Consider the following 21,969-nt stretch of genomic DNA (forward strand, 5'->3'; position numbering starts at 1 on the left):
TGCGGCCCGGATTCGATCCTCAGCACCACTTACAAAGATGTAGTGTTCGCCAAAAACTAAAAAATAAATATTAAAAAATTCTCACTCTCTTTCTCAATTCTGTCTCTCACTCTCTCTTTGAAAAATAATAATAATTATTATCTTAAAAACAAGGCTGAGGATATAGCTCAACTGTAAAATGCCCCTGTGTTCAGTCCCCAGTATGGGGAGGATGGAGGAGGGGGAAAAAAAAACCTACAAAAGGCAATTTTAAAATCTAGTGATTATGTACCATATATCCTTGTCACTAGTAGCAAAATGCAATTAAATCCACTGTGCTATCTATAGAAGCCCATCAAATCCAGAGTAGTTCTTTTAGAAGTTGAAATAACAGTTTTCTCACAGAGTAAACAAATCTCTGGGCTTCCAAGGACAATTAAGAAGATCATCTTCCTGTCACCACTTTGACTCCACCCCAATGACAAGAAACACCCTTGAAGGTCTACCTTGTTTTTAACTCTCCCAATAACTTATGCCCCCACATGACCAGAATAAACTTTTAAATAGGGCTAATGACAAACAGAAAAGGAATTAAGACTATGAAAATATTCAAATGGGCCGGACACAGTGGGGCACGCCTGTAATTCTAGAAGGAGGATCCCCCTATCTCAAGCAATAGAGGAGCTACTGGTAGAGCATTTGCCTAATAGGTATACAAGCATGGCCCTAGGTTTGATCCCCAGTAAGTGGGGAGGGCACTCCAGTAATACCACTACCCCATGCTTGTGCACACTTTGATACATGCAGTTTCTCCCCATCCTACCATAAATCAAGTCAAAAGAGTTGCTTAAAAACACTCTAGCTGAATCTAGTAATGGTGCCTTTGGAGCAGGGAAATCTTGAGCCTCCCTCTGAGCTAGTCCTTCATAAAGATCCAAACACTTAAAGCCAGGATTAAGTCAGCAAGGGACCCTGTACATTTAACTCTCTCTCTGAACTGGAATACCATCAGGACACTTCAGCTACAGAAAAATGAATACTAAGAAAGCTAAAGAAATTTATTGGCAATTGAATTTTTTAGATTCTCTCCAACTGTGCACAATCTGCAAGGTAAAAAAGAGAAAAATACTTGAGTAAACTGGAATCCCTGAATTTCAGCTGACTCTGGGCCAGCTGTTTGGGAGCACATGGAGAATACCTGACTAGATGTAACATCTCGGGAAGTACTCTCAAGTTTGTGGGCCTCAGTTTCCACACCTGCACATGGGATTGGTCTACAAATCCTGAAGATTCCTATTGGATCTAAAATTCTAGATCTATGAAGAAATTTGTTGGTAGTTATATTCTTATTCTCTTTCCTCCAGTACAGAATTTTATTTGAATAGAGCCTATAAGTTAAGTACTAGACTTTGACTCAAAGCAGGTTCCAGGGTTGGTGGGGTAGCACAGTGGTGTAGCACCTGCTCAGCATACTCTCCAGGCCCTAGGTTCAACTCACCAGCTTTAAAAAAAAAAAAAAAAGAGGGCTGGGGATATAGCTCAGTTGGTAGAGTGCCTGCCTTGTTGCCTTAGACCCACAAGGATCTGGGATCAAACTCAGCACCACAAACAAAAAAAAAGAACTCAAGTTCCATCTGATCTATTTTATGTCCCTCAAGAGCCATCACTACCCTACATAAGTTATTTTGAGGTTCTGTCTACTTATCAAAAAAAGATCCTCCAGCTAGGTATGGTAGCACTCACCTGTAATCCCAGCTACTCAGTAGGTTGAGGCAGGAAGATCACAAGTTTGAGGCCAGCCTCCACAATTTAGCAAGACCCTGTCTCAAAATAAAATGAGAGGAGGCACCTGGGGATGCAGCTCAGTTGGTAGAATGCTAGAGCTGGAAGCCCTGAATTAATCCCCAGCACCCCTCCAAAAAGAACCAAAACCACACACACACACACACACACACACACACACACACACACTGGGGATACAGCACTGTGGTAAAGTGCCCCTGGGTTCAAAGCCCAGTATTCTTCTCCCCCAAAAAGATCCTTCAATAAGTCATCCTTTACAATGAAGAAAGAGACTTGTATTTTCAGCCCAATGTCACGTGTGTCAAATGTTCAAAGGAATATCTTCAATGTAGCTATGCTGAAGGTGACAATCATCTATCTGCAGAGTACACACTATATTTTGGGGAGTGTGACACTAAGTAGTTGAAAAATTCTCACCACAGAACAATACTTTAAAATATAAGGTTTCCTTTTTATTTATATTTTTCCCTTCAGATTTGGCAGAGAGAAATATATTCTGATTACACACCTTCAATAAACTTTTTTTTCAATATTGTCAAAATACAAAAAACAGAGATAAAAGTTTTAAATAAGGACTATTAAAAAACACGTGGAACCAACTTTGAGGGGAAAAGGATGCCAATTTTCCACTATAAACTGCTAATCAAGGTTTTTTAACCAAATTGATTTGGTATAAATAGTGCAATCTCATGAAGATGACCAGTAACAAACAATCCAATCAGTAACTAAGAACAAGTATGTTTAAATTATTCCTAATTAAGGTAGTGACTTAAGGCTGTGTATAATTACAACTATTTTAATGAAACATCACTTAAATCATTAAAAAATTTTTAAATGAAAAATGCCTTTTTCATCCAATAAGACAGTCTTACTCCTAGAATTTCAACACAACACTCTCCAAGAATACAATAAAAAAATGAAATCTATCCAAAGTATAACCATCTTCACCATTATAAATCTGTGGTTCATGTTGCATATTAAATGTAAACGGCAAAATGGAGTTGTAAAGAGTTTCTTTATCATTTCAACTCCAACGCTACGCGCGCTTCGCGGCGGCTGGCTACACCGTGCGGTCCTTCGCCAGCCCGGAGTCCCCGCCCAACCCCGCGCGGCCGCGAGAGAGGAAGCGCTGGGGAGGGCGGGCGGCTAGGGCTCCACCAGGCCAGGCCGGGCGGGGGAAGGGGTACTGAAGGCGGCGGGGCGCGCTTCCGGAGACTGCGCGGGCGGGGCCATCGCCTCCGGGGAAGGGGTCCGGCCGGGAGTCAGGGTCAGGGTCCAGGGGTTGGAGCGGCCAGCGCGGAGCAGCAGGTGGGGCGCGGCCGCGGCGGGGCAGTGGGCGGATGGCCGGAAAAGTGCCGAGCGGGCCCAGGGAACAGCGGCGCTTTGAGAGAATCCTCCCGCTCACCTCAGACGACGACTCCGAGTCTGGCCTCTTTGCGCCAAGAACGCCTGTCCGTGAGTCGCAAGCTCTGAGGCGAGGACGGGTAGCTCCAGAGACGACCGCGGACTAACGAAAGAACCGACGGAGGGCGGCTGGCTGCGGGCGGGGAGCGCGAGCGAAGGAGGGCGGGCGGCGGCGGGAGGGCGGGGAGGGACGTGCGCGCCCCCGGGCGCCCAGCGGGCTCGAGCCGGAGCCAGTCGTGGCCCCGCGTGCGGGCGCGCACTCACAGCTCAGCCACGATTGCTCAGTAGCACGTCCACGCCCTAAAAGCAAGACGCCTAACCAATCATTGCTACCGCGTGGAGCATCACGGGAACTCCGGGGCTATAAAAGACCCGGTTGCTATTTTATGCTTTCGGAGTCACTCATCCTTTAAGTAAGCAGGGTGGGGCCGGGTGCGCTTGCGCGGTTTTAATACTCCTCCCCAAACTGCCAACTCTTCGCGCAAGCGAGTTAGGGCCCCTCCGCTTTTTATTACGCGTGCGCACTGGTGATCCTAACCCGGAAGACCATACGCCTGCGTGGTAGGGACTGCGGTGACAGTACCCCGGGAGGGGCGCGGGCCAGTCATGGCGGAACCTTGGTCTGGGCAGTCTTTGCATGCTTTTCCGGCCACGGTGCTGGGCGCGCTGGGCGCCCTGGGCAGCGAATTCCTCCGAGAGTGGGAGGCGCAGGACATGCGCGTGACCCTTTTCAAGCTGTTGCTGCTCTGGTTGGTGTTAAGTCTCTTGGGCATCCAGCTGGCTTGGGGTTTCTACGGGAACACAGTGACCGGGTTATATCACCGCCCAGGTGAGGCTCCCTACGAACCTCCGTGGGCTGGCCGACCCACCACCACTACCAGGCTATACCATTGGTTTCCCTAGAATCTCTAGACTACTAATGATCCCCCAAAGAGGCTCATCAGAATTTGTAGTTGTACATTGACCTGTGCCACCATACCATTTTAATGCCAGAATTCCCACCAGTCCATCCATCACATGGTAACTGTTCCTCAAAACCCTCACCAGATACTACTAGTCCCTTAGAACCCCCACCACTCTCCACCAAAAATAACCGTTCCCTGACCTGAGCTAATGTCTGCCCAGATCCCCATCCCGCTGCAGCTCTGTATTTCTCCAGGTCTGGGTGGCCAGAATGGATCCACACCCGATGGCTCCACGCATTTTCCTTCGTGGTGAGTAAATCTGTCTCTACCCCAACCCCATGCTTGGCAGATAGAGGTCATCCCTGTGTTATTGACAAGAAGGGGAACTCTCAGGGTATCAGTTCGTCAGCTTAGTGTCCTTTGCAGCACTCTTCTAAATTTCTATGCAGAGTTCAAGCTTCAAGGTGGCATGACACCAGTTTCTGGAGAATCATCACCAGCATGCTGTTCAACAACCTGTGGGGTGGTTAGTGGTATTGTCATAATTTTCAGAGATGAAGTGGCAGGTATGTGGGAGCAAGCCCTTCACTTGGGAAGTCCCTCAGTTGCCTCTGTTCTAGGCAAGTCCTCTACCCCAATCTCTATTTTTACCACACTGATCTCATTGGAGTCAACCCCCTCATCTGTAAAACTAATTTATCAGAGCATTCAGTCACCAAATCTTTGAGCTTCTACCACTGGCAAATGCCACACTAGACCCAGAGAACAAGGAGAACTCAGGTCCGCTCATAGAGGGGAGCAAGAGATTTATAAAGGGGGGGGGCAGCTGTGCAGAGGCACAGGTGATCAGGGAAGTCATCTCCCAAGACACCTAAGCTGAGATCAAAGGCCAGGGGATGGTTTAGTGTATTGGGCATGGAGAATGGATAAAACAAGGCACACAGGTGATATAAGAATAGATAAAGCTGTCATGGTGGAGTTTGAACATGTAGGCATGGAGGGCCTAAGGAGCCATTGAAGACTGACTCAGCAAGGTTGTGGCCTGAATTTGCCTGGTTGATGACAAATAGATAAAGGGGTGCAAGAGTGAAGGTAAGAGATCATTTAGGAAGACTACCACTGCCCAGCTTTCTGTCTTGGGCAACTAAGGAAGGATGGGTGCTCCATAAGGTAAGGATCCAAGAAAAACAGGTTTGCAGGGGAAAAATGGTAAGCCCTGGGTGGGCTGTGAAAGATCAGCCTAAAGGTCCGAATTATAGGGCTGGGGATGTGGCTCAAGTGGTAGCGTGCTCGCCTGGCATGCGTGCGGCCCGGGTTCGATCCTCAGCACCACATACCAACAAAGATGTTGTGTCTGCCGAGAACTAAAAAATAAATATTTAAAAAAAAAAAAAAAAAAAAAAAAAGGTCCGAATTATAGTGCAGCTCTACTGAGCCCAGCTGAGTAAAGGGACTGGGGAGAGCCAATCTCAGAGATTATTCTGCTGCCCATGAATAACCTCTGTCTCTTCTCTTTCCATCTCCTTCAGGGAAATGGCAGCAAATGAACCTCTCAAAACTCACAGGGAATAAGAGAAGGCAGCAGAAGAGTCTCAAGAGGCATCATGAGGTCTGCTGGCTTTTGCAATGGGTCCTGCTGCTGCTACCCAGACCCCAGGGACAACTGCAGGGGGTTTGGGATTGGGGGTAGAGTACCCCAATGCTTTCAGGACTGGGCCTCCATTACATTCAGACTTGCTTCCAACTGTCCCAGGTACTGGGCAAGTAAAGAGTTTTCCTCTACCCTGATACGGGTGCCTTAAGGAGAGAAGACATGTTGCTTCTCTCTCTGGTGTCAGCTCAGGAGAAATCTTTGGGTGGGAAAGCCAGTAGTCCCTTTTCTGTCTTATCTTTTTCCTTTCTCCCTTCTTATCCTTCTGGGATGTGACCCCATAGTGATATACCACTCTAAGAAGCCAGAGGTTGACCAGATCTGAGATTTGTAAGGAAAATCATCACTCCCTGAAGCCCTCAATTTCCTGAATTTCTTTGGTTTTGCTTTATTGGCAGAGTACCAGGTAATCCTGGCCTTTTACTCTATGGTTACTTAGCTGGCCATTTAAGTAGAAGGCAGAGTATCCCTGCTGGCACCGTCCACATTTAAGCACCAAATACCCATCTCCTTCACCCAACCAGAGCTCTCCACGTATGAACCAGGCAAAGGAAATTGTCATTTATCATCTGTCCTCATGTCTCTGCACTTCTTGGGAGAAAGTTGGGTGCCTGAAAGAGAGACCACAAGCTGAGCCCCTGGGTTGGCTTCCCACTCATATTATTTAAATACCCATGGGATCTTGGGTCTATACCCGCCCCCATAGGAAAGTACTAAGCACTTATAGTATAGTGACTTCCTCATGCCTTGCAACTTATGATTTTCCACCTTAAACTAGATTAGGGGCCTCATCCTAAGAGCCACTAGCACCATCTCAGCCCCTAGAAATCCTCAACAGGAAAGAGCCACAAGCCAGGCAACCCTGGCCTCTTTACAGTGGGCCAGGAGAGGTTCCAAAAGGGTAGATGGCAAATGGCCCTATACAAACACTGCCTCCAGAAAGCACTGTGGCTCTGGTCTTGCCTCTTTCCCTAATGGCTGTACTTCTGTTTGCCTCTGCTGGGCCACCAGCTATCTCAGTGTCACACTGCCTGCTTCTTCTGTTAGATGTCACATATCCATCTGGCAGCCTTTGCTTAGGCAGATTTTTTGTGACAGAGAAACACTGGAAGTGAGACTGCACTGCACTCAAGCTTATGTACCCACTCCACAGCTGTCATCTGGCTTGCAGGATGATGCTTTCTTCATAGCCCCAGACCCATCTGCTGGCACCATCACATATACATTTAGGGTCTCACATTTTACTCCAAGCCCAACTGAGGATGTAGCTTATTAAACAAAGAAGTGCATTGCTTGTGTGGTTATTCAAACAAGTATACATGCACAGGGGGCAACTGGTGGGGGAACTGCTGAAGATTTCAGGACCCACAGTACAATAATTTGCAGAGATGAGAGGTAATGCCAGTTCCTTGGTGGTGGGCACCCAACAAGGACAGTATTCCCATTAGTTCTTAGACCTGGCTCTCTCAAGGAGAACCTACTCCAAGCCCATCTTGGAGGCCAGGAATGCGGGCATTGGGTTGACAACCCAGGAACCCTGAACAATGAAGCTAGAGACCATGGCAAGTTGGAAGGAATAAGCTCATTTAATTTTTTTTCAGGAATCAGTAAAGTCTAGTTATGGGTCCCAGGGGTGAAGGTCACCTCAGGTGGTAAATTTGCCATGGTTTGCTACTGGGCAGCGGGCCAAGCCAAATAGGGAATGTGGAAGAGTGAGTCCATGTCTACTCACCCACCCCCAGGTTTACACATAGGAATAACTAAGCCAATGTTCTATGACTCAAGAATCATTCCTGTACAGGGAGAGGCAGCAGTTTGCATTCATGGAAAGCAAAGTGAAGGAGGTATGCTAAGCTCACACTGTCCATAGTAATAGCCCTCTGAAATGTGAGAAACTGGTGAGGTAGATTGGGCAGGTATTCTCCCTACAAAGTTGAGCTTTTGCTTTATAGCCAGCACTTATGGCAGAGTGGAGTTACTGGGGTTATGAACTGAAATAGGACATAGGGTGAGCTGAAATCAGTGGCATGTATTGGGGTTTAGGGGTAGTCTCAGTGGCCTCCTCAGACTAGAGCCAAATTCTAATTAGCTGCCCACTCCTGGTGAGTTCTTCTTCATTATCCTGACTGAGCCCTAATGAATGTTCCCTAGAGGTAGACTCCCAGAGAGGAGCGCCCTTCCTTGGGCCTTTTTCATTTCAGAGTGTAGTAGTTCGTGGGTACAAAGGGCATCTTGCTGACCACAGCCATCTGCTGCTTCCGCCGCACCTCTACAAGCAGCTGTGTTCCTGGCTGACTGTACTTGAAGGGCACATAACCCATTGCCACATTCTTCTTCAAGCAGGGTGAAGGGCAGCCACTGGTCACAGTACCTGTCCAAGCATAGGCCATGTGTCAATACCACCATGCCAGCCTAATACCCCAACACTTTTGGGGAAGGAACAAGGGCACCCCAGCTTCCCTGGATCACTTACCAATCATGATGCCTTCTGTGCTCAGGATGGGGTTGTGTGCCCGCATTGGAGCCCCCTCACACATCAATCCCACACGCTTCCGCTGCACCTCACCTTTCAGCTGGGGAACAATAACCTTAGCTCCTGGGAAATCCATAGCAGCTCGGCGACGCTTCCCTGGAACATGATACATCAGACCTAAGTCACAGCCTGTAAAAGCCCTGGCCACAAGAGGTCCTGGATACAAGGACCCCAAGTGACATCCATCAAGATCATTTGGGGGGCTGGGGATGTGGCTAAGCGGTAGCGCACTCGCTTGGCATGCGTGCGGCCCGGGTTCGATCCTCAGCACCACATACAAACAAAGATGTTGTGTCTGCTGAGAACTAAAATAAATAAATATTTAAAGAAAAAAGATCATTTGGACTCTCCCAGGCTGATTCCTCTCTTGCACTGCAGTCAGCCAGCCAACCACCTCCTACCCACAGAAAACCATGCTGAGGGTCTTCAGTTCGTAATGGGCAGAGCCACAGTAGACCTTCAGGGAATGGAGGCTCAGCAAGGCTGAGTCACTTGCTCCAACTGTTAGGAGCAGTTATAAGCCGGCTGACCTCATTAAAGGTCACTCCAACCTGCAGAATCCCTTCAGTGCTAGCCCAACTCACCCAATGTCCAACCAAGGCTGCCCTCAACAGGTGTGATATGTTCATCAATATCATTCCCATACAGGCAGAGGCCTGCTTCCAGGCGCAGGCTGTCCCGGGCAGCCAGCCCTGCCAGCTTCACCTCTGGGTTTTCCAGCAGAGCTGTTGCCAGGTGGACTGCCCCAGGGGCTGGCACTGAGATCTGCATGGGACACCAGAGAGCAGGTGGTCAGTTGCTCCTACAAATTTTGTACCCTGCACTGCCCTCCATTCACTTGACATACCTCTACACCATCTTCTCCTGTGTAGCCACAACGAGTCACTCGACAGCCAGACACACCAAACACCTTCATCACAGCACTGGTCATGAAGGGTAATTTCCTCAGGTCATCTGCCACACCAGCCTGAAGAACTTGGGCTGCAGTAGGGCCTGGACCCAAGAAGCCAATGACCAAGAGTCCTGGTCCCAGCCCTGCCTCAAAGCTAGACTATAGCCCTTACTCAGTGACTAGAGTAAGTCCTGAGCAAGTTCTCTGAGAGAAGATGCCTTTGCCCCTGGTCCAACAATAGTTGGGGGGGAAAGATACCTTAGAATTATGGCACACAAATATCATACCATCTACACCTTCATTTTGAACGGCCTCTGTGTTAAGCAGTAGATGAAGCCAGGAAGACAAAGGTTAGGTTCAATCTAGCCCAGACCACTCACCTTGCAGGGCTAGCAGAGCATTATCCACAATCTCCAGGCCCACATCATTGCCCCTGTTCTTAAGTTCCCTGACCTTGTCCTAAAAAGAAAGACAGAAACACCACACCAGTGTCTGGGACCACTTACTGAGCACCTACCATAGGCTGGACACTGCAGTGTTGAGCAATGAGATACTAGGCTGGTTCCCATCTTACAAGGTCACACATCTACCAGATGGTAAGGCTGATCTATCCTCAGTTCTGTCACTTCTACCCTCCCCAGAGGATGCTCACTTAGTGGCCAGGGTCACTTTTACCTCCCCATGTTCCCTAGTACCCACAACCAAACCCTGGCATGCTTCAGGGAGGACTTGCTCTTGAGCCATTTTCTGAGCCTCTTGTCTGTGACCTGGACAACAAGGAATACTGCTTTATGAAAAAGGAAAACAAAAGTGCCTGAAACACAGAAGGGCTATACCTGCATGAGGGCCAAGTCCTTGTCCCAGCAGCCAGCATTGGACACCACATATAGGTGTCCTTCAGAAGTATTGGTCACAATCAAGTCATCTAAGATGCCTCCAGCCTCGTTGGTAAACAGCGACAGTGTCCCCTAGCATCAAAGTGGAGCATTTTTACTTTAGGTCCAGAAAACCAAAGCCAAGGGTAAGCAGACACCACAAACTCATGAACCTTCATGCCCAGAGCTCAGGCTGTACAAGTTGTAAGGGGCAAGGCTAGATTCAAATCCAGAGTCTTTGATTCTCATGCACCAAGTTTTCAACTCCTCCCCACCTTGGGCAATGCCCTACAGTACTGAGAATTCCATCTCACGTTTAATCTATGATATCCAAACCTACTGCTTCATCCCACCCAGACAACTCAGCTCATGGGTAAAAACCTTGAAGTCCATCTTCATCCCAGATAAACCACCAAAATACTGCAAGGCTGGCCTTAGCCTTCCCATTAAATGGATGAAGAACCTAAGCTTGTAAGGTCTGATGAATCACCTGGGGATCTTCCCAAAATAAAGTTTCTCATTCAGAGGTCTGGAGCAATGTCTGAGAGTATATTCCTAACAAGATCCTAGGAGGCAGTAAGGCTGGTGGCTTAGGGACCATACTTTGAATAGCAAGGGGATAGGAAGCATGAAAGGCCAGAAATTATACATAAAACCTTGGTTTCTGGCCTCCTAGCCTGATGTGATGATGCTGGGACAGCATCCCACAGCTGGATAGGCATCTGGAAATGACCTAAGGTCCGAGTTCCTCAAGACATTAAGGCCCAAGAATCCATATCTATGTCTATGTCCTCAAGCTTAAGGCAGGGACACAGCCTGATTGCTGGCTCGTGACTAAGAACACCCATTGAGCAGAAATAAAAGGGCTCACCTTATTTGGCCTTAGCTCTGCAATGTCTCCAACCACTAAACTCTCCATCAGCTTCACCCGGTCACAACCAAATATCTTGGTCTGGGAAAGAGATCAAAAGCCTTAGGCCACTGCAATAGCTGCATCTGAAAGGCCACTAGACCCTTGCTACTTGAAAGGCTGAGGCAGCAGAAAGATATGTTCGAGGCCAGCCTGGACAATTTAGCAAGATCCCGTCTCAAAAGAATAAAAAATGCTGGGGATGTAGCTCAGTGGCAGAGCACCCTTTGGTTTGGCTTCCAGTAACACACACACACACACACACACACACACACACACACACACAAAGCTACTAGGCAAGGAGACATCTCTCAATTCACAAGACAGTCCAGCCCAAAGTAATTGGTGGGTCTTTCAGTTCTGCAACCCTCACTCCCACTCCCATTTCCCAGCCTAGGGTGTGATTGGACTTAAGGGGGATACAGCATTTTACTGAAATACCCCCTTTTCCAAACCAATACCCAACCCGGTGCATTGTACCAGCTCTGGAAAACTCAGGGCATTAAGGTATACAGTTAGCGAAAACAGGCAGGAGAGAACACACACAGATGATCAAGGAAACCCTGAGTTAATCAGCCAGCCCCTTGAGTTCCTTGGCCTTGCCAAGAAACCCTTAGACCACCAGCTATTTATGGGCTGTCTTCAGAATCCCGCTCCCAGAAAACAAAGCCGAGGAGTGCAACACCGTGGTCGAGGAAGGTCTGTTTCAGCAGCAGACACACTCTCATAGCTCACCTGCAGCATGTGAGAGACATCAAAGAGCGAGCAATGTCGTCGTGTATGAAGGTGCGATTCAATGTGACTTTCCTGGTACTGTATAGGCAGACTCCAACCCGCAAATGCCACCATTTTCCCGCCATGGGCCAGGTGGAAGTCATGGAGCGGAGTTCTGCGGAGCACATCCTGTGGGCAGCCGGGTTTAGTGCCATCAGGGCGCTAGTTCCTGGCTGCATCCCTCCCCCACCCGCCAAAACCAGCAGCAAACCTCCCACACCCTTTATCCCACCTGCGAGCAACTGAGAGGGCGACCTGGGGCCGAGGGAAGCGCCTGCAGGCGAAAGCCCAAAGGGGCCACCATGCTCCTAGCCCGCTGCATCGTCCGCTGGCAACTAGTGCAGAGGGCGTAGAGAGGCCACCACTCTGCCAGGCACGCCGGGAGATGTAGTCCAAGCCACTGCCCGAACAGGTCTTCCCAAGGCGCAAGGGATCAGAAAAGGGGGCGGGAAGCCCCGAGGGCAGGCTGGGATTCAGAGCGTGCTAGCACTCCCAGCAGCCTCAAGCAAGACCTAATCCAGGAGGGTCAGGCAGTCCAGAGTAGACTAGGCTGCCTAGAACCAAAGCTGGAGGCTAGCCCTCCCCCAGCCCTGCCTCCAAAGGGTCAAAGTTTTGCAAGGGGCTGAAAGGCTTGAATCACACATTCAGTACCTCAGGAATGTAAGGTCAAATGGAGGAGTGGAGAGGTCACAAGAAGGTAGAGTGAATCTGGCAGGCAGAGCACCACTGCAGCCTGTCCTCATGTAGGGTTCTCCAACTATTGCACAGGAACACACAGGCAGCCAGCACAATCATGCATTCCACAAGTATTTATTGATCTTGTCCTGTGCTGGGTACTGGGAACATAGCTGGGAATATCATATGATCCCTGCAACCCCAGGGTCCTCTTTACTCACATATACACACACTGAGGAGTATTGTTTCCTGAACACAGGTCTATGGTCATCATCCTTTCAGAAAAAGTTGAGTGGGGCTAAGTAAATGACCCTGAAGATAGACACCACCTGCAAGAAGGCTGATGGGTGAGAACAGAGGGTGGGAACCAAATGGTGACTCGACTAAACTTCCCCCAGAAAACTATTATGCCACATACGTCTAGTTTGCCATGTCTGAGACAACCTGCAGTATGCCTTCATAATACTCCCCCAGGGGCAAAGCCAGGAAGAACTGGAAGTAAGCAGGACTTTCTCACATGAAGGAAGAAGTGCCTGCATCATTCAACAGTTGGCCCAGGTTGATGAAGTACCTTAGCCTTTTAAAAGGCACCAGTGACTCACTTGGATCCCACCTACCTACCAAGGTTGACCCCTCATGCTGAGCACAAATGCAAAGAACCAACTGAGAAAAGAAACATGGATATGCTTTGAGCTGTGTCAGACGGCACACAGGTTGTAGTTCTCATTTTCAGGCTCCAGTATTGCCAGAGGCACCTGTCCAGGCCCAGTGGAACACATCCAGGAGACAGCTCAGGGATCTAGGAACTCAGGATACCCAGATCTCCAGCTCTGCCTGGTAGGCAGATAGCAGCTGAGTTTAAACAGGAAATTTGTTTTGTAGGAATAACACCAAAGGGAAAGAAGGCCATGAGGGGGGACTGAGGAATGAATGGGGCACCTTTTCATCAAGCTTCCCAATAAATGAGTGCCAAGGGAACAGTAACCTTCTAGGGTTAGATGGAGCAGATTCATCCCAGCCCACTGCAGTCAGGATAGGGGAACTGGCAGAAGACAGGGGTGTGCTTGTTGGCAGAAGGGGCAGAGGGTGCTCAGGAATTTTCAGTATTTTTAAGGTAGAAGAAGGAATTGTGTTGCAGCCAGATGGAAGACAGAGTGTATCCTTGTTAGGAACTCATGCTGAAGTAATACAGTAAGCCCCAAGAATCTTGAATCTGTAAATGTGGCCCAGACAGAATGGGCATGCAAGCAACACTTGGAATGCGCAGGATACACAATTCTGCCTCTGGTAGCCCAAACCAAGCTTGGACGGGCATTGAAAGGCCAATGTCTCAGCTAGGAGCCACTGCTCAAGTGTAGGAGAGCAAGTTCAGGTCATAACAGCCATCCACCTGCAAACACACACACACACAAAAAAAATATCAGGTCTGACCTGCTCAGGGCAAATGCAAGCCAAACAAGGAAACAAGTCACTCACATCAAAACGGCCGATCCTCGTGGAGGTGTGACTTGCCCGGATCATTTCTGTCAGTGCCCACATCTGCTGCACCTCAGAAGACACCCTGCTGGGGTCTGGAAGACCCTGCTCAAAAGGAGGGGTCAGTGGCCATGAGTCTCTCCCCAGAAGCACCTTAGCTTTAAAGAGGCCAAGATAGCCTATGGAACCCTCTAGTTAAGATGAGTATTCCAGATGACTTGTGAAACACAAGGCTGGGGCCTGATGTTTGGTAGGCAGCCCAGCCCAATACCAGAGATACCGCAAATCCCAAAGTGTTCCCAAGAAAATGTCATAAATTGAACTAACGATTTTGGGTCCAGCCCCAGATTTTTATAGAAAGGGCCACCAGAGCCATTCACATGTGGTTCAGACCCAGGGTGAAAGCTTACCTCAGGGAGGGGAATAGGTTGTTCACAGGGTACTGGGTGAGACAGCCACTTGGGGAAGGTCATGGAGGGGCTCTACAAAACAAAGGCATACTGTTCTGAGTAAGGCATAGTGGGATAATTCTGGCACCTGAGAGCAGAGATAAGGGGCCCTGAGCCTCAGACACTGGAAAAATCCTGTTCAAGAGGCCCACAAAGCTCAAGGGAACAATCAGACTGCTAAGTTCTCCTGCTATGCAGAAGGAAACCCCAGAAACATAAGCAGCAAAAAAGTCTCTTCTGGTTAGATCCGGCACATGCCTGTGATCCCAGCAACTCTGGAAGTTGAGACAGAAGGATCACAAATTTGAGGCCAGCCTCACCAACTTAGCGAGACCCTGTTTCAAAATAAAAAGACTGGGCTGGGGATGTGGCTCAAGCGGTAGCAGGCTCGCCTGGCATGTGTGCGGCCCGGTTCAATCCTCGGTACCACATACAAATAAAGATGTTGTGTCTGCCGAAAACTAAAAAATAAATATTAAAAAAAAATTCTCTCTTGGGCTGGGGATGTGGCTCAAGCGGTAGCGCGCTCGCCTGGCATGCGTGCGGCCCGGGTTCAATCCTCAGCACCACATACCGACAAAGATGTTGTGTCCACCGAGAGCTAAATAAATAAATAAATATTGAAAATTCTCTCTCTCTCTCTCTCTCTCCCTTCTCTCACTCTCTCTTTAAAAAAAAAAATTCTCTCTCTCTCTCTCTCTCTCAAATAAATAAATAAATAAATAAATAAAAAGACTGGGAATGTAGCTCAGTGGCAAAGTGCTCTTGGCTTCAATCCCTAGTACCACCAAAAAAAAAAAAAAAAAAAGGAAGAAAAAGAAAAAGGGCTGGGGATGTAGCTCAGTGGTAAAGTGCCCCAAGGGTTCAATCTCCAATTGTAGGGAGGGGGTGGAGAAAGTGTGTCCTGATGATTCCAACTCTGAAAATGGTGGGTAGTTCAGTGGAAAAGTGTCTGCCTTGCATTCGCAAAGCCCTGGGTTCAACTCCCAGTTCCAAAAAAGACAAAAAAAAAAAAATGAACCCCATCAAATGGCCAAGGAATATGGACACAGAGCCCCACCTTTCCTCACAAACTTCTAGCATTCACATGCAACTAACTTCCATGAAAGACTCCAGAGTCTCACTATCCTCACTCTTCACCCACCGGATCCCACTGTCCCAACTCTTCCAGCCCTACCTGGAAGCCTCTTGTGAAAATGGCTAACCAACAGCTTTGAGCTAGTCACTTACCTTTGGTCCCTGCTGGTAGATCTGCAGCTCCTCCACTGTGAAAGACAGCCACAGTGGTGATGGCTGCCGTAGAATCAGACGCAGCTCCAGTACTCTGGTCATGTCACACAGCATCTGACATATACACAAACAAGAACCCAGAGAAGACCCAATTCACTTCCCAGGAACCTCCCAAACAGCAGTGAGCAAGTTCTTTGCAAAGGAAAAACGGTAGTTGTTCCAAGGAACATGCCTGGAAGCCACAGCCCAAACAAGTCTTTCCCCCCTCTTCCCTCCTGGTGTACTGATCTAACCCCCACATCTCTAAGTCCTCATATTGGCTTCCCTGGCCATGCTGAGGTCAAGCTGACCTGGTGCTTGAACAGCGATATATACTCCTGGGCTCCCTCCTCACTGTGTGGATCAGGCATCAGACAGTAGTCCCGCAGGCAGGTCACCCACTTCGCTGGTGAGTGTGTTGAAGTATGCTGACGGACACGAATGCTTAAAAAGGCTGTGTAGTAATTCTTAAATGTGATCTCCTGCAACTAGAGCACACACAACTCACCATGACAAATCAGGCCCAGAGTCTGAAAGGATCAAAGACACTATCTTCTTTCTTTTGAAATGCACTCTTTTGCTAAATGTGCATGTATGTGGGTGGGTGTGTAGGTATGTATGTGTGTGTAGTGCTGGGGATTGAACCCAGGGCCTTGAGCTTGCTAGGCAAGTGCTCTACCACTGAGGGGCATCCTCAGCCCTGCTAAACAATTTTGTTGTTGGTTTTGCTTTAGTTTTTGTTTCTTTCAGTGCTGAAAGTGAACCCAGGGCCTCATGTATACTAGGTAATCACTTTACCACAGAGCCACATCTCCAATTCATCTGCTAAACAATCCAACAAGCACCGCTAGGATCCAAACACAATTTTGCTTTTCTAGAAGAACCCACAGTCTAAATGAGTAAGTGCATGCAAACAAACCATGAGTGCAGATCTTGCCACATGTTTAACATGTGTCTGCATACACATCAGAGTCATCCAAAGAAATTTTTTAAAATACAGATGTCCAGGGTCCACCTCAAACCTACTAACTCATAATTTCCACTGTCAGGTCCTCTCAATAGTTTACCAGGTGACAATAAGGAAAAACTTGGGAGATAACCACACACTGTAACCCAAAGTGCATGGGGCCCAGAGAGCTAGTGAGGACAAGACAAAGAATGGCTCTGAATGCCAGTCCTTTAGAAATAGGATTTATCCTCTGTGTTGAGCTCACTCAGTGTTCAGTCACTCTGCCAGCTGATATAGAAATGCAATTGGAGAGTAAAACCTGGAATCATTGGGAGTCTCTAATGAGAAATGAGTTACACCTGACCTCTGTCAGAGACTGCAAGAATGGGGAGGCAGGTAGGTTTCACGGTAAATCATTGTTAACTAAACCCAGCTGTGACCAAGGACTGACCTGATCCCTTACCTCTAATTGTGTGTGTGTGTGTGTGTGTGTGTGTGTGTGTGTGTGTGTAGTATTTCCAGTATCATATACCCTACTCTCCGGCACCCTGGTGCCAGTGCTCTTCTGGATGCGGGGAAGAGGTGTGGAAGAGAACAGGGCAGAAAGTTCTAATAAACACTATATATTCTATTGAAGAAATAAATAAATGAGTGATTTATTAATTCGTAAGGTCAAAGGGCAGTACAAGAATACAGAGGCTTTCTGTAAACGATTACTTCTGGGAAACGCCCAAGTTTCCAAGTTGCCCCGCCCAGGCGCCCGGGTCTCGCTCAAGGGGCGTGCTCACCTCGAAAGGCGCAAGGCTGGGGAAGGTGACATCGATAACCAGCACGCCAGGCCGGCCTTGGGAAGTCCGTACGTCGCCCACCTGCAGGGCTACAGTGCTTTTCACATGACAGGGCACCGACACGCGGGACATGATGCCAGCAGCCGCGACCAGGTTCAGTCGTCGCTTAGAACCTCCAACCTTCCTGGCTTCCGAGCAAAGGACCAAGAACTACAACTCCCGGGAAGCCTCGCACTTGGCCAGGCTAGCCAATCACCGGCGTTTAAGGCAGGCCAGGAGTCGGAAGTGCCGGCGGAAGTTTTCCTTTAGCCAATCACGATGGGAACCTTAAAGTCCACTATCCGCTGCGATCTGCAACGGTCGACTTTTTCAGAATCCGAACCTTTATGTCCACTTGTAGCACTTCCAGTCTCTCTGAATCTCCGCTATTTGATTCGGTAGGGCGGTAGCCACTTAACTGTGTATATAGCCATGAACATGAGTGAGCGTAGCGACTGGCCAACATTAATCGCAAAGATAGATATTAGACTTTTTTTTTTTTTTTTTTTTTTTAAGGGATTGAGGATGCCTGGTGCAGTCGCGCACGCCTGTAATTCCCAGAGAGTAAGGCGGGAGGATCGCAAAGTTCAGACCAAGGAATGACCTAAAGAAGTTGTACTTTCCAGCCCAGGCCTGGAAACCCTCAGTGATAGGAAATAATATGTTTCCTCCTCGGCCACTGACAGGGGAAACAATTTGTAACCTTTAGTCTCCTGGCCATTTTCATCTCTATTTTGATTTAAGCTAATGATTCCCTTCCTAGATCCTTCCAGGTTCCTGAGATATTTACTTTTCAGGGAAGTTTCCCATGCTGGAACAGAGATTTCCCCAAATCCAAGAAGACTACAGGCCTTCTAAGGCATCCAGAGAGTACAGACAAGCTCTGGCCTTCAGGCTCCTGGTGTTGAGAGCACAGCGACAAACACACACTTATGTGGCCTCTCATTGCAGATAAATCTAACCTCATAGCTCTCTGGTAGGGAGCCCCTCCAATCCATATTCTGGTAGGTTGACCTTTTCAATATGAATCCTCATTGAGTCCCTCGATTTTATTTATTTATTTTTATTATTTTTTTTTTTTAAGAGAGAGTGAGGAGAGAGAGAGAGAGAGAATTTTTAATATTTATTTTTTAGTTCTCGGCAGACACAACATCTTTGTTGGTATGTGGTGTTGAGGATCGAACCGGGGCCGCACGCAGGCCAGGAGAGTGCGCTACCGCTTGAGCCACATCCCCAGCCCCTATTATTATTTTTTAGAATTTTAATTTTTTTTTTTTTTTTTAATGATTGGCGGACACAACACCTTTGTATGTGGTGCTGAGAAGAACCCGGGCCGCACGCATGCCAGGCGACCTCGCTAACGCTTGAGCCACATCCCCAGCCCGAGTCCCTCGATTTTAGACCCAAGTACAACTCTTTTTAATAAGTCCATGGATCTGGAACATGAATAGCCCCTACCAAAAAGTTGGTCAGTACCTTCCACTTTTTCCAACTGGGCACCTTAACTCAAGTTCCTCCCACATACTGCCTTCTTCCTTCCCACATTCTACTCTACCCAGGACATTCTACATCTTGCTCTTAACCCACATTTCCACACTTTTATTCTAGTCTTTGTTTTTGTTTTGTTTTGTTGCTGGTATTAGGGGTTGAACTCAGCAGTGCTCTAACACTGAACTAGATGCTCAGTTCTTTTTAGTTTATTTGTTTGTTTGGGGGGTGAAAGGCGAGTGACTCACCCCAGTCGGATATTCAACCAAGAGATTTCATTGGGGGAGCCGCCTCAAGGGGAAGAAAAGGAGACGAAGAGAGCAGAGAGCATGAGCTTGCAAGCTTCAGCTTAAGAAGGGTTGCTTGGTGACTTGGCGGGTGCTGATTGGCATGGTAACTCAAGTAGGGCGACGGGGCACTGTGTCCTTTGGGGATTGGTCAAGAACACTTTTGACTTTGGTGGCCTTTGGAGAGAGCGGGAGGGGTAAGGTATTAAGGTGATGTTCTTCTCGCCAGATGGAAACTTAACTTCAGCAGGGAGAAACCCTATGAGAGAAATAAAACCAAAAGGCAAGGTCTCTCACACACCCAACAGGAGTATCAGGAGTTAAACTCTGGTGTGCTCAACCACTGAGCCACATCCCCAGCCCTATTTTGTATTTAGAGACACTGAGTTGCTTAGCACCTCTCTGTTGCTGAGGCTGGCTTTGAACTTTGATTCTCCTGCCTAGCCTCCCAATCTGCTTAGATTACAGGTGTGTGCCACCACACCCAACATCTTTTTAGTTTTTGAGACATGGTCTAGCTAAATTGCCCAGGCTGTCTTCCAATTTGCAATCCTCCTGCCTTAGCCTCCCAAATAGCTGGGACTCTAAGTGTGTGCCACAATGCTGGGCTCCTAGTCTAGTTTTAAATTTGAATTTTTCAGAATCCTTTCTTAATTCTTGGACTAATTGGGTCATTACACATTGTCATAGTGGTCTAAAGGTTTTATTTTGATCCTCACCTAAAGCCTGTCTCTCACACTAGCTCATGTAGAGCAGAAGGCAGGAATTAAATTTCTCTGTTTAATGACTATATCCAACATCTTTTAGCAATACGATGGGCACAGTAAGTATATTCCAAATGAACAAATTATTGTTTGATTTTAGGAATTTCCACTTAAAGCCAAAATAGAGTCACCAAGAAAGGACTTACCCTCTTACTTGGCTCCACTAAAGGACAAGACAAAATATATGAAAAAATGGCTTTTAGATATTACAAATCAGTCACACAAGATTTTTTTTAAATATTTGTTTTAGTTGTAGTTGGACACAATGCCTTTATTTTATTTATTTATTTTTATGTGGTGCTGAGGATTGAATCCAGGGCCTCGCACATGCTAGGTGATCACTCTACTGCTGAGCCACAACCCCAGCCCTCACACAAGATTTTAAAGACAAGACATTAAATGAACTTAATGATTATCCCAGTTTTCTGTCTAAAGAGTGTTTCCAAGCACAAAGAGGAGGAATCCAGGTGGGATCTGGTAGACTCCCATGTTGAAGAGGCAAAACTGGATAATTTAAGAAGGTAAAAATGGCTAGAGGCTAAAAAGGACAAAACCCGAAGAGAGATTACTCGGAAGATCTCCAAGGGGTTCCCCTTGAGCCTTAAGCTGAGTAATAATCAGTACATGCATGTGAGGAAAATACTCAAAGCCCAGGAAAGAATTACCTCAAAATAAAAAGAGATAATAATCATCAAATCTTAACTCAGAAGCTGGGCACAATGGCATGCACCTGTAATCTCTACTTGAGAGGCTGAGGCAGGAGGATCACAAGCTGGAGAGCAGCCTGAGGAATTTAGCCAGACCTTAAGCAACTGAGTGAGATCTCTCTAAAAATAAAAAAGGGCTGGGTATGTATTTCAGTGGTAAAGTACCCCAAGATTCAATCCCCAGTACCAAAAACAAAATTAAAAAAAAAAAAAGTTGTGTAATTTTGTCCTTTTTTCTTTCCCTTGAGATAGGGTTCTATTTTGTTTTTATAACCAGGGATTGAACCCAGGGGTACTTAATCACTGAATCACATCCCAGCCCTTTTTATTTTGAGACAGAATCTTGCTAAATTGCTTAGGGCCTCATTAAGTTGCTGAGGCAGCCTTGAATTTGAAATTCTACAGCCTCAGCCTCTCAGCTGGGATTACAGTCTTGTGCCACCATGCCTACCTTGAGATTGGGGTTTTCTGTATTGCCCAGTGTCTTTTTTTTTTTTTTAAGAGAGGGAGAGAGAGAATATTTTTAATATTTATTTTTTAGTATTTGGCGGACACAACATCTTTGTTTGTATGTGGTGCTGAGGATCGAACCCTGGCCGCACGCATGCCAGGCGAGCGCGCTACCGCTTGAGCCACATCCCCAGCCCCTGCCCAGTGTCTTGAGGTAGCAAAATTGCAATGTATGCCGTTGAGGAGAGAAATAAAGAATGTCCAAGTGCTTCTGCCCCTTTCAAAGTTTTATTCCCTCAAAAAACTCAATACAGTTTCACTCTATAGTTGTTTTTTTTGAGAGAGAGAATTTTAATATTTATTTTTTAGTTTTCGGCGGACACAACATCTTTGTTTGTATGTGGTGCTGAGGATCGAACCCGGGATGCACGCATGCCAGGCGAGCGCGCTACCGCTTGAGCCACATCCCCAGCCCCCTCTATAGGTTCTTTTTTTTTTTTTTTTTTTGAGAGAGAATTTTTTTAATATTTATTTTTTAGTTCTCTGCAGACACAACATCTTTGTTTGTATGTGGTGCTGAGGATCGAACCCGGGATGCACGCATGCCAGGCGAGCGCGCTACCGCTTGAGCAACATCCCCAGCCCCCTCTATAGGTTCTTAATCCAGAAAATGACAATCCTTAATGCTAGGCACTGCAATAGACATAATCAATTCACAGCAAATAATTCTAGATTAATTAATTCACAGCAAACAATTCTAGATTAATACAGCAAACAATTTTAAATTAATTCTAAGCACTTCAAAACCCACTTAATCATGATAAGCTAATGACAGACATTCCCTTTGTATGCAATGTTCAAATGTCTTAAGCCTTAAGCTTTATGTCCAGAAGATGCGCACT

The 21,969-nt window shown here is 47.2% G+C and overlaps 4 protein-coding genes across 11 annotated transcripts in view; 1 reads left to right on the top strand and 3 right to left on the bottom strand.

The window, feature by feature from the left end:
* The window catches only part of Rhoa (ras homolog family member A), a 49,601-nt gene extending 46,252 nt beyond the window's left edge, over window positions 1–3,349 (bottom strand). Inside the window, exons 1-2 of one of the 2 annotated variants that reach the window (XM_077795248.1) lie at window positions 3,188–3,349; window positions 1,723–1,799 (exon numbers count right to left, since the gene is read on the bottom strand). The gene's annotated coding sequence lies outside the window, so the exon portion shown is untranslated. The remainder of the gene's footprint in view (window positions 1–1,722; window positions 1,800–3,187) is intronic. The other variant, XM_026383791.2, reaches the window with a different exon arrangement.
* Window positions 3,350–3,466: 117 nt separating this feature from the next.
* Tcta (T cell leukemia translocation altered) lies at window positions 3,467–8,322 on the top strand. 5 transcript variants are annotated; one of them, XM_026383797.2, is made up of 4 exons: window positions 3,467–4,015; window positions 4,346–4,400; window positions 5,621–5,700; window positions 8,241–8,322. In XM_026383797.2, exons 1-3 carry the CDS (start codon window positions 3,793–3,795, stop codon window positions 5,661–5,663), a joined length of 321 nt encoding a protein of 106 aa, XP_026239582.1. In that variant the 5' UTR covers window positions 3,467–3,792; the 3' UTR covers window positions 5,664–5,700; window positions 8,241–8,322. The 5 variants fall into 5 exon arrangements, with proteins under 5 accessions (XP_026239582.1, XP_026239583.1, XP_026239581.1 ...); XM_026383798.2 differs by lacking the exon at window positions 8,241–8,322 and adding an exon at window positions 8,083–8,210; XM_026383796.2 differs by lacking the exon at window positions 8,241–8,322 and adding an exon at window positions 6,841–7,295.
* Amt (aminomethyltransferase) lies at window positions 6,271–12,456 on the bottom strand. 3 transcript variants are annotated; one of them, XM_026383787.2, is made up of 10 exons: window positions 11,959–12,048; window positions 11,688–11,855; window positions 10,914–10,994; window positions 10,004–10,135; window positions 9,548–9,626; window positions 9,123–9,268; window positions 8,860–9,040; window positions 8,216–8,371; window positions 8,010–8,113; window positions 6,271–6,353 (listed from the first exon to the last, which is right to left on the bottom strand). In XM_026383787.2, the coding sequence occupies exons 1-10, from the start codon at window positions 12,046–12,048 to the stop codon at window positions 6,318–6,320; spliced, it is 1,173 nt and encodes a 390-aa protein (XP_026239572.2). In that variant the 3' UTR covers window positions 6,271–6,317. The 3 variants fall into 3 exon arrangements, with proteins under 3 accessions (XP_026239572.2, XP_026239573.1, XP_077651373.1); XM_026383788.1 differs by lacking the exons at window positions 6,271–6,353; window positions 11,959–12,048 and adding an exon at window positions 12,378–12,456 and having other exon boundaries at window positions 7,305–8,113; XM_077795247.1 differs by lacking the exon at window positions 6,271–6,353 and having other exon boundaries at window positions 7,305–8,113.
* Window positions 12,457–13,701: 1,245 nt separating this feature from the next.
* Window positions 13,702–17,527, bottom strand: Nicn1 (nicolin 1, tubulin polyglutamylase complex subunit). Its single transcript, XM_026383789.2, has 6 exons — window positions 17,333–17,527; window positions 15,907–16,083; window positions 15,557–15,670; window positions 14,288–14,359; window positions 13,878–13,982; window positions 13,702–13,791 (listed from the first exon to the last, which is right to left on the bottom strand). Exons 1-6 carry the CDS (start codon window positions 17,462–17,464, stop codon window positions 13,750–13,752), a joined length of 642 nt encoding a protein of 213 aa, XP_026239574.1. The 5' UTR covers window positions 17,465–17,527; the 3' UTR covers window positions 13,702–13,749.
* Window positions 17,528–21,969: the final 4,442 nt, after the last annotated feature.

This window comes from Urocitellus parryii, chromosome 2, assembly GCF_045843805.1.
Source record: "Urocitellus parryii isolate mUroPar1 chromosome 2, mUroPar1.hap1, whole genome shotgun sequence".
In the NCBI taxonomy this organism is placed as follows: domain Eukaryota; kingdom Metazoa; phylum Chordata; class Mammalia; order Rodentia; family Sciuridae; genus Urocitellus; species Urocitellus parryii.

Coding starts and splice junctions, on each gene's coding strand:
- Tcta (XM_026383797.2), top strand. CDS start 3,793: ATGGCGGAACCTTGGTCTGGGCAGTCTTTGCATGCTTTTCCGGCCACG. Junction 4,016..4,345: donor CGGGTTATATCACCGCCCAG/GTGAGGCTCCCT, acceptor GTATTTCTCCAG/GTCTGGGTGGCCAGAATGGA. Junction 4,401..5,620: donor TCCACGCATTTTCCTTCGTG/GTGAGTAAATCT, acceptor CATCTCCTTCAG/GGAAATGGCAGCAAATGAAC.
- Amt (XM_077795247.1), bottom strand. CDS start 12,048: ATGCAGCGGGCTAGGAGCATGGTGGCCCCTTTGGGCTTTCGCCTGCAG. Junction 10,136..10,913: donor CAGAGCTAAGGCCAAATAAG/GTGAGCCCTTTT, acceptor CTTTGATGCTAG/GGGACACTGTCGCTGTTTAC. Junction 9,269..9,547: donor TGCTCTGCTAGCCCTGCAAG/GTGAGTGGTCTG, acceptor TCTTGGGTCCAG/GCCCTACTGCAGCCCAAGTT.
- Nicn1 (XM_026383789.2), bottom strand. CDS start 17,464: ATGTCCCGCGTGTCGGTGCCCTGTCATGTGAAAAGCACTGTAGCCCTG. Junction 13,983..14,287: donor AACCTATTCCCCTCCCTGAG/GTAAGCTTTCAC, acceptor CCTTTTGAGCAG/GGTCTTCCAGACCCCAGCAG. Junction 13,792..13,877: donor CGAGGATCGGCCGTTTTGAT/GTGAGTGACTTG, acceptor GTGTGTTTGCAG/GTGGATGGCTGTTATGACCT.